This window comes from Oryzias latipes, chromosome 17, assembly GCF_053564925.1.
Source record: "Oryzias latipes strain Hd-rR chromosome 17, Olatipes_Hd-rR_3.1".
In the NCBI taxonomy this organism is placed as follows: Eukaryota; Metazoa; Chordata; class Actinopteri; order Beloniformes; family Adrianichthyidae; genus Oryzias; species Oryzias latipes.
The window spans coordinates 15,255,129-15,265,523 of record NC_136253.1 but is presented as its reverse complement, the minus strand read 5'-3'; the positions used below and the strand labels follow the sequence as shown (position 1 = coordinate 15,265,523).

At 41.3% G+C, this 10,395-nt stretch overlaps 1 protein-coding gene and 1 long non-coding RNA gene across 2 annotated transcripts; one reads left to right on the top strand and one right to left on the bottom strand.

Moving 5' to 3' along the window:
* Positions 1 to 1,392: 1,392 nt before the first annotated feature.
* Positions 1,393 to 9,832, bottom strand: si:ch1073-184j22.1 (erythroferrone). The gene is made up of 8 exons (XM_004078780.4): positions 9,430 to 9,832; positions 8,501 to 8,617; positions 7,843 to 7,957; positions 5,225 to 5,352; positions 3,783 to 3,894; positions 1,932 to 2,013; positions 1,763 to 1,841; positions 1,393 to 1,691 (listed from the first exon to the last, which is right to left on the bottom strand). The coding sequence occupies exons 1-8, from the start codon at positions 9,598 to 9,600 to the stop codon at positions 1,593 to 1,595; spliced, it is 903 nt and encodes a 300-aa protein (XP_004078828.1). The 5' UTR covers positions 9,601 to 9,832; the 3' UTR covers positions 1,393 to 1,592.
* Positions 1,627 to 3,677, top strand: LOC144986744 (uncharacterized). The gene is made up of 2 exons (XR_013650601.1): positions 1,627 to 2,127; positions 2,289 to 3,677. It is a non-coding gene; the product is annotated as an uncharacterized LOC144986744 (long non-coding RNA).
* Positions 9,833 to 10,395: the final 563 nt, after the last annotated feature.

The following is a 10,395-nucleotide window of genomic DNA, read 5'->3' as shown; positions in this document are numbered from 1 at the left end:
TGCTGTTGTCAAAAGTAAAGTTAAAATCAATCCATAAAGAAAATTACAATTTTCAAATATTGTTAATATTTGAAAGCTACTTGTTATTAAATGAGTGGCTTAATGGCCACAGAAACAAAACTAAAGTGTATTTTTCTACACCGTTTTTCTGGCTCCCGGTTGGTTTTGTCAGTAAGAAACTGGAGCAAATGTCTCTTTTATCTTTAAATATTGCAAAACACTGATCTAGAACAAAAAGTTATTGGAAGAGCCCTTGGGGAAAAATAACTCTGGTCATATGACCCACCTCATATAAGTGTGATTTCTTTGGTTAAAGGTTCCGAACCGTCCCAAACTCTCTCTGAGCTAATCTAATTTATCGTCAAAGTGCATCAACTTTAGTTTAGCGGGGTTTCAACCTTTGTGTTTATTTGTCTGTGTTGCTGTGCAGGCTGCAGCAGTAGTTGTTTAAAGTCTGTTTGGTTTGTATTAATAATAAAAGAAAATGATGGACAGATGACTGAAAGGAATGTGTTTAGACATCTAACAGTATATTTATGAATGAAAACTCCACTTTTCCTATTGCTTATGCCAGCTTGTCTGCAGGTTTTTATGCTGATTCATGATGACGTGAACTACAGGATTAGTAATTTTCTTCCCCTTCAGGATGAACTCTGGATTTTCTGGATCAAAACTTTAGTTAAACAACCAAACTGAATTTCGTGAATGGTGTTGGTTTGTTTGACTCTTTCAGGAACACTGAAGATCAAATGAGAACCGTCCATGTTTCTCCTCCGTGTGTGAGTGTTTGTGTGTTTGAGTGTTTGTGTGTGTCTGCCACCCAGGATTCTCTGTGGCCCCGCCTCATACAGGAATTGAGCGTGTGCCTCTGGGGCTCAACGCCAAACACAAGGCGCCGCTTTATGAGCGTGATGATGTCACTAACGCCTCTGCGGTTTGCTGACGTGCTTTTGTGCAGCGTTGGAAGCTTGTGGATCTGCACTCAACAAGATGGAACATGAAGAGCTGCAGGAAGGCGGAGCTTTGCTTCCTGAAGCTGGTTCTGCTTTGGTTCTAAAGACTGGTTGAGGTCCAGTTTGTCCTTGTGAGAAAATAATCTGAAGAAAATAAAAACGTCTCGTTCAGAAATAACTGGTCCCCACCTATTCTGGACAGGTTTGTGGAACTGTTCCAGAGAGGAAGTGACCTCACTAGTCTTCAGGAACAAACATTCTTGGAAGTCCCTCCTTTTGTTTCAAAAATTGGATTTCTGATCATTTGAGTTCATTTCCACTTATAGAGTTTGATGATCACCAATGGGAGGATTCTCCCAACTTTCAGATGTTTTAGCGGAGGTTTCATCAGAGTGTTAACTGTAGCCATGATGACAGCGATGAAAACAGAGAGGTCATGTGCGCTGACCCGTGACAGAGGGTACAAAGGTTTTATTGGCAATAAATATTCATTAAAAAAAATCATAAAGACGAGTTTTGAAAGCTTCTTTGTGGATCCAAGAGTTCTGATCTGATTCTGTTCTTCAGAGCCCTTTTAGTTTTTGCAATCCAGACTGAAGCGGGTCGATCCAGAACCAGCTGTCGATCAGAAACTTCGGATCAGACTCCCAGCAGAATCCCAGAGAACAGTGAGTCCTGCAGTACGCTGATGGCCGAGCCTGTGCCGTTGTCCACAAACACAGACACGTACTCCCCGGCCTGCAGATAGCAACACAATATGACACCATCTTGTCTGTTTACATGTGACATCACACAGGTGAGAGGCTTACCTGCAAGTAGAGGGTTCCTGTCAGTAAGACGCTGGATGTTCCTCCAGCAGCAGCTACAGCCATTACTGACTCTACAGAGCTGAGACACACACATCTATGAGTCTCTGCATGCGTTTGTGTCTCATTGTGTAATTGTGTTGAGTGGGGGCCAGAAGGGGGCAGCACTCACAGATTGCTTTTACACAGAGACTCGATGCAGATTGCCGCTCTCACACTATCTCTGAGCCGGACCTGCAGACGGTCCCCCGACTCTGAAACAGAACCAGAGTGATGTGAAGAAACCATGTTTGTTTGCACAATGAAGGGAATGAAGGGCTTAATAGTTGGACAAATATACTAAAACGATTCAGTAAATTCATTCAAAGGTCTTCTTCTTCCACTTTCGGCTTCTCCCATCAGGGGTCGCCACAGCGAACAAGTCGCATGGTAAATTTGGCAATGTTTTACGCCGGATGCCCTTCCTGACGCAACCTTCTCAAACCGGGCTTTGAACCGGCAGAGGTAGAGAAGGGAAATTCATTCAAAGGTAAGTTTAAAAAAAAAAGAAACATGAAAATGCTAATTTTGCCACTTAAAAAGTAAGTAAACTCAAAAGACACTCAAAGATTCAAGCGCAATCCTAATCTTGTCGCTAATGGGTTAAGTAATGAGTCGAGAATTCTAACAGAACTGAACAGATCCTGAAGATTTGTCTTCACAGTAAGTTCAGAATAAAGAATGAGACTGCAAATGATGATGAAAATGCAAAAGTATGCAAGTGTGTGCAAAAAAAGGTGATGAACTTTATTTAAGATGCCGTTGGGGTGTTTCTGGTGTTTCTGGTGACTGAGGACTTTTCTGGCATTAAAACACCTTCCTGCAGGGAGATCGCATAAACTTCCTTCGGCACATGACTACACCTGGATGTTATTCTCTGACAGATTCCAGTCGTTCCTGCACAGATCCCTGTAATCTCCAACAGCTGTGAGAAAGTCCAGCTTTGTTGATTTACCTTCAGAGTTCTAGTTAACATTTGTTTTTGTTTCTGTGAAACATTTCTGTGGAAAACCAGGCTGAAATGTTTCCTTAAGATGCTAAACATGACGATGCCTTAGATATTTATGGGATTGGGGAGCATGAAGGTAAGTCATGCTGAGTTTGAGCTGATGCTGAGTTACCACGGTGACCTGGATAGATATAGCTTCATGTGTCCACAAAGCAGAATATTTGACGACAATTGTGAAGTTTGTGTCTGTCAGGAAACAAATTTCTTCTGTTAAACATGTAAAGAGTGCTGAAATCTGGTATATGCCTACAGTTTCAGACTCTTCTGGCAAATGGGAGAATGATGCCTCCCAGAGAGAGATAGGAGAAATATGTTCTTATATGCTATTGTTCCAGCTCCAAAAAGGGATTCCATGACCCAGAAGAAAAGCTCTGTGATGGATAAGGTAAAAGAGATCAAAAGATCCCGTGATTTGTTGTGGCTGAAGACTTGACAATCATCAAGATCCAGGAGCAGGAACTTCAATGGTGTTGGTGGAGGTGGGGAGGCGACGAGCAGAAAGACAATATGATCGCTGAACTTGAGAAACAAGTGGGCGACTTGGAGCAATACACTTCAGATTCAACAACATGGTGATCTCTGGACTAAAGATCTCGAACCCCAATCATATGCATATGCAGCGACCACTGACATCTGGGAGGAACCCGGTGAGTTGGAGAGGAGCTCCATAGAGGAACAGGTGGAGGCTTTTTTGTCCAGTCTAGGATTTCTCTGGATGTAAATAACATTTACATTGTTTTTCTTGATATAATTAATATGTATTGCTGTACAGGCACTAGATAATCTGAAATTGGACTGATGAATTACAAACAACTACATAGATGTTGTGACGTGTTATGTCTACAGCTTTGTAAAAAAAAAAAAAAAATTTAAGTAAAACAGAAAGAGATGGGATTATTTAAAATAGCTTCCTCCCAGTCCCTTTCAAGCGCTTGAACTCTATTTAATGGATTCAATGTGTCGTGTGCATGGTACCTATGAGGATGCTGGCAGTCAACTGGTAGAAGCCAGAGACGGGCGCCGTGTACCTGCCGGTGCTGCTGTCAAAGCTCGGACCCCTCTGAAGGTTCTGCTCAGAGTCTGACGGCTGCAAACACAGAAGGAAACATCCCTCAGACACGATTCAGTTATGGGTTTGTATGTAAAAGATGCCGTTCTAAATTAAGCAGCATTCTGCCTTAAAATGATGAGCTTCAAAAAACTTTTTAAAAAATAAAAGGCCAGCTTAAGCGTTCTTGTGGCTGCAGCAGACTGAAAAGACAGCAAGGCTGATGATGAGGATTAAACCAGGTTATTCACAAACCTGGTGCTAAAGGTCTCACATGCTGATCTGTAAAAACCAAAGCGTAACCAAAATGTAAAGGAAGGAGTTTGTCAAGCAGGAAGTGAAAGACAAAAATATCACAAAGTTCCTCAGACTTGATGTGACCTTTAGCTGCAGGTTGTCAGTGTGGAAAAGGAAAGAGTTCTTCAGATTTTTCTATAACTGTAAGTTGATTGAAAGGCATCTAATCAAGAGTGGACAACCTGGGGATATTTGAAGGATGTATGGGAGGTTAAATGTTTGGATGCACCTAAATATCATATGGAACATCAAATATTAGAAAATCTTCATCAATAGATCTGTGATTTAAAAGTTCTGCTACGATCATATAGCCATGGTGACCCTGAACGCATCAGCATTCCTGAAAGAAACACTCCAAAATGTTGGTTGTGTGTATGAGTTAGACATCCAAGTTAGACTGTTTAAAATATATTTATGCATGTTAACCAACAGTTAAAAATATCAGATATCATTTTAAAAAATCCAATGTCACACTTCCCTTCCTGGCAAACCGTTAGTCTGTCCTAACCAAACAAAGGTTTTGACTGCTCAGTTCTTGGGAGGGACTGAGAACGTTCCCCACAGTTAACAAGAACTTTGCAGCAGACCAATGATCTGGACTCAAACCACATCTGAATGAATTGATGGAAAGGTTTAAGAGAGTCCTGGTCAGTCTGGATTAAATGTCTTTCATGACCTTAAACTCTGAACCCAAAGATTTATGCAAAGAGGAGAAAAAGGACATCTATCATGAGAAGCTCACACTGACAGTTATCACAAATGCAGGATTGTTTGTTCTGAGGGGAGGAGCAGATCATTAAAGAGTAAATCATTTTTCACTGTGAGTTTGGCAGGTTTGCATGGTTTTTTAAACCAAGTACATTAAAGGGAGCATTTAAAATCCATATTAGTTTTTCCAGGCCCTAACATCCCTTATGCACAGGAATGAGCGAGAAAATATGGATGGATGAAATTGTTTTTCTTCTCGTCATTCTTGCATTATGTAACATACATTTGATGATCTGTGATTGCTGGTTTGGATCCTGATCTGAGTCCTGATGCAGATGTGTGTGTCCAGGTTTGTGTGAATTACCCTGCTGAAGGGGTGCAGCTCTTGCAGGCTGCGGCGTGGGACGCTGAGGGGCTGCATGAGGCGACTGGAGAAGGAGGTGGAGACCCGAAGAGGACGGTCACACTGCATACACTCCCCACCCATCATGTCTGAGATGAAGAGGGGGAGGAGGAGGAGGAGGAGGGAAAATGACTTCATAAGGAAAGTGTGTTTTGGCTGGTAGCCTCCAGAGCATGCAGACGTAAACAGCAAGTTTTCAGACACAGGAGGAGCCAGTCCCTGTGAATTGTGGGTAAATCTGGTCTCAGTTTTGACAGAAATTCTGACATTCAGCTGCTTTGAGGTTTCACTTTGACTTTAGACAGAGACACGTTTATTCAGATGGGGGTGGGGCCAGTGTGGGAGGCACATGCAGAGGGGTTTGTGGTGCAGGAAAAAAAAAAAAAGAGTCTGGATTTAGAGACTCTGCAGAAATCCTTCATGTCATTAAATAATGATTAAAGATGGGTTATTTATTTTGATTTTAACAAGGTTTAAAGTCAGAACCATTAGACTGTTGAAGGGTTTTAATAAAGCTCTGCAAGATCAAACACAGCTCAGACCACAATTTCTGCCTCTACAACCTCTAAAAAATGAATGGACCAAGCGAGGAGCCATGAAGTTCTTTACAAGTCCTGAAATACGCAGGTTTGTCCTTGCACATGAAAGTAAAACAAAATGATTTAAGATTGATTTTCCAAAACTCTACCAAAAATTGAGAAAAAGAGCAATTTTGTTGCATTTGCTCTTGTTGCATGACAATAAATACAATTCATTCATTCAGATGCCATTTTGACACAATCTGTGGAAAATACGAAGTTGTGAATTTAGAGGCTCACAGATGCATAAATATGCAGGTTTGTCTCTGTTTCAGAAACAAAATGAAGATTTTTGGTGTTTTGTTCCCAACAAATATCCAAAATCTCTTTGACAATCTTTGTGAAAGTTTGTGAAAATGTTGCAGGCGTCAGAATACAAAAATTCCCATGTATTTGTGATAAATTGATTATTTTAGGACAGAAATAAAAATAAAATGAAAAAAATTACATTCAGTTTCAACTGCAAGTCTAAAAAAGCCCCTTGAAAACAGTACAAGCCTGAGTGGATTTTAACCCTTGTGCTATCTTAGATGACCCCACCCTTACATTGACGTGTTCTCCCTACCATGACAAAGGTGGATAAAGGTGGAAAGATTTCATGTAATCCATGGACACCAGTGAAGATCACAAATCATTGAAGAAAAGAGTTCAGCACACTGTCTAGTGGGTCTAGATGACCCAACTCCCAATGGTTAAGTGCCTAGGATAGCACAAAGGTTAAGCAGTCTACCTTCTTCAACCAGGTGGACACTAAGGGACCAGTGTGGAGCGTTTTGACCTCCCAAGCCTTGACTATGAGACCAGATTGAAGCAAAGATTCAAATATGCAGATTTAGATATGCCAGTTTTGTAAAAAAAAAAAAAAATGTTTACTGATTATTCAGAGAAAGAAGCTGAAAATCTGACAACAAAATGTGGAAAAAAAGCAACAAAAAAGAAGTATTTTTTGTGTTTCTGTTTATATTATCGATCCTTGTCTATTTAACAACCCACAGAAATCAGGTTAATAATCTTACTGAACAATGTATTTTAACTTATCAACTTTGTAAAGTGGACTTTTATTTTGACAGTTAAGAACACTGTCAATATCATACATTACATTTTTACTTGTAAAATTCTGACTAACATTTTCAATGTAATAATAGTAAGTAATTGTGGTCCAACAATGGAACCTTGTGGTACACCCTTGGTCAGAAATAATAGAAAAAGCAGAGTTGATGTAATTAATCATAATGTGGTACATTACTGTGTACCAGGTGCAGGTTAGGCAATCAGCTGACAGTTCAGGAGGACTGCTTACACTGACATAGTGTATTTTTGACAAACAAACTAAAAGTGATACATAAAAATAGGACAGATTTTTTCTAGAGAAAATTGTTCTGTTTCTAGTAAATGTGAGCCCTCACCTCTTAAACTTATTGTTAGACATTAGAAAAGCATTTTGGGTAAAATTTAGAGATGCTGCCGTGTTTTTGAGGAAAACCATAAACTGATGTAGCTCCAGGGGTGCCTCCTTCCTAAGTCCTGACAGAAGGCAGTGATGCGTGGAGACGCTTGGATCAGACCTAAGATCCATGCTGTCATTCAAACATGTACTTTAATGATTCATTACATTGTTTTCATCTGCGAGGATTCAGGGACTCTGGAGAAACCGCCAAATGGAAACATGCAGGAACAAACAGATTCACATAGAAACAGGAACGACGCACCATCAGTCAGCAGGAATGTAAGGAATCTTGCGGCTGAGCCAGCTCACATCCACGCTCCACAAAATTACCCCTATTAAGGACTCAGACAGCCTGCCTCCACACACCCCCATACGCACACAGCAGTATTTATCTAACATGAGAACAGAAAACAGCAGCAGGATGAATGATGGGAAAATGAGGCGCGTTTGTTCTGACTAAACTCAAACAGGTTTTTTTCTTCTCCTCTTCCCTAAAACTAATGCTGCTGTAGAACTGACAGCTGAACCATCTCTAGAGACTTGGGAGTTCTCACCTCTCAGCTTGAGCCGCAGCTCCTGAATGAGCTCCTGCTGCTGGGGCAGGAGGGGAGCAGGTAACCCCGGGGGTCCCTGAGGTCCTGGAGGGCCTGGAGGTCCTGGAAGGCCATGCTGCAGAGGAACATTTAAATAAGAAAGGGTTTGCTTTAGTGTTGTGAATGAGGTCTTGAAGCAGGTCCGGAATTCTCAAACTGCCACTGTGAAGCTCTGGATTTTGGAACCACACAGGTTTGCTGGTTTTAAAGAATCTGTCACAGATCTTGACGCTTATTTTTCCTCAAACTTTGTCAGAAACAGATACAGTTCTCAAAACGATGACATAAGAGAAGCAGACGTCTGTGGGGTTGGAGCTTAGATGGTGGAAGTGATGAAAGCTCAAGAGATGTCTTTACACTTGGAAAGGAAAGGACAGCTGGAGCAGATCTAAACTTCAGCTAAATGCACTGATCTTCAAAGATGATCTGAAATATCTGACTTTAGTTTCTTAAAAGAATTAAAGAGATGCTTCATCTACAAGGACACCAGCAGCTTCTTAAACAAATCTGAATGCTCTGTCATTTCCCTCCACTCCGGCATGAGGCAGTCTTGAACCAGAGGAAAGACCATTTCAATTTAGATTTGTGTGAATTCCGTTGAATCAGAGAATAAATTTACCTTTGAGGTTCTCTTGGGACCTTTGGTTCTTCGGTTTTCTCCTTTGTTGGAGTTTTTTCGGAAGAGCAGCCAGGAATTGAGTGGAGAAAGTCTGGACACTTCTGAGGACGACGTTTCCTGGAAGACACAAGGCAGGGCAGTGTTCTTCAAGAGCTCTTCTGATTTATGAACAGAGTCAAGAGAGTCCCAATGCAGAAATTAGAGCTCAAACTTTCCCCAATGCTGCTGCTGAAGCTCATCAGTCATTTCTCCTTTCAAAAAGCTCTAAACTCGCTTGTGTGCTTTATTTGGTCACAGAGTCTCCTTTTTTGTCTCAAAGATCTCCAGATAACACCTCTGATGTTTGAGAAGACCTGTTTGATTCTTCATCTAAATCAGTTGCTTATATTTCTCTTGTGTCTTAAAGCAGATGTTCCAGTGTTTGCCTGTGTCATTTCCACTCAAACTCCAACCTTCACAGCAGATTTCCAGTACTTACAGAGTCTGGTTCTGCTGGAGGTTTCTAATCTTTCATTTACAGGGAGGTTTTCTCTTCTTTGTCTCTTTTTGCTTGTTCAGGACAAGCAGAGATTATCTCCTTCACTGTAACCCTATGGTCACTTTCACAGGTTAATAGTATACAACCAAAATATTCTGGGTTTATGAGAAGAATTAGAGTTAAATAATTACTTGATTAGATGTTTTATGAATCACTTTTAAACAACATCAGTTGCAAACTGGCACTTCATACCCCAGCCTGTCTTGACAAGCATCTTTTACTTAATCAAACACTATTTCTGGTTAAACTTAGGAAGAACACATTTCTCTGACGGAAACGTTTCCTTTTTGGTGTTTACACATGAGGAGAAGAAGCTACTTTTCAGGTCAGCTGCTGACCTCTGACCCTCCGGGAGGACACACTTCCGAACAGCTCATAAATCAAGTCTTACCAGCATCTCAGCGCTGAAGGTGTCATCATCCTCTAGGAGCTCCTGGTTCTCCTCGCTGGGTGCCTGCGCCTCCACCACCATCTTCATGGACATCATTATTCCCAGGAGCAAAGGGAGCTTCAGCAGCTCCCTCACCCCAACCCTCTTTCCTGGAGCAGATCTAGTCAACATGCTGGAGGGTTTGGATAGAGTTGAGGTTAAGGATATTTAGGTCTTTAGGAAGCGAGCGGTTCCCATGGTGCACCGTTCTTGTTTCTTCTCAAGACCTCTGGGCTATTTCTGGTGGGTATTTGTCCTCTGCAGCTTCACATCCCGTCTTCCTGTGCAGGAACTCTTCAGGTTTGAACAGTCTGTCCTTTCTGCTTCCCCTCTGTCTGTCTGCAGCTCTGTCCTCCTCAGTTTGAGGGTTGTTGCTCAGCCACCTCGCTTTTATCTCCTCCCTCAACTCCTCCTCCCTCTCCTTCTCCTCCTCATGCTCCTCCTTTTCCCTCTATCTCTCTGTGGATCTGAAGCTGTCACACGTCTGTCTGCACTCCTCTTCTGGTGTCTCCTCAGCGCCTGTCTGTCTCTTTGCTTTATCCTTTCTCCCATCATTTGTCTTTCTCTGTTTGCACTTTTTCACCACCTTTCATCACTCCACACTCCTCTTTTTTGTTGCCTTCAGCCCTCAAATATTTTCCTTGAGTAAAAACTAATGTAAATGAAATGGTTGTGAGAGTACATGTTACTTTATTACTATTTAAACTAAACACAACCATCAATAATCTAAATAAAAACAGGTACATTTTAAGCCAGTGGTCTTGCTTTAGAACAACCTCATATTGACCTGATAATAGCTAATGAGATGTTGTTGTGTTCAACTTCAGCTGAAATATGAACCAATAACATTTCACGCTGTGCTAATCAAGTATGAGAATCTCATGGAGGTTTTTCATTACCCTGACATAACGGCGTACTTGCTACGGA

Bases quoted from the DNA above. Each gene is read 5' to 3' on its own strand.
- si:ch1073-184j22.1 (XM_004078780.4), bottom strand. From the start codon at position 9,600: ATGTTGACTAGATCTGCTCCAGGAAAGAGGGTTGGGGTGAGGGAGCTG. The intron at 7,958-8,500 runs GTAAATTTATTC...GTTCCTCTGCAG, and splicing joins GTCCCAAGAGAACCTCAAAG to CATGGCCTTCCAGGACCTCC. The intron at 2,014-3,782 runs GTACCATGCACA...GTTCTGTTTCAG, and splicing joins GACTGCCAGCATCCTCATAG to AGTCGGGGGACCGTCTGCAG.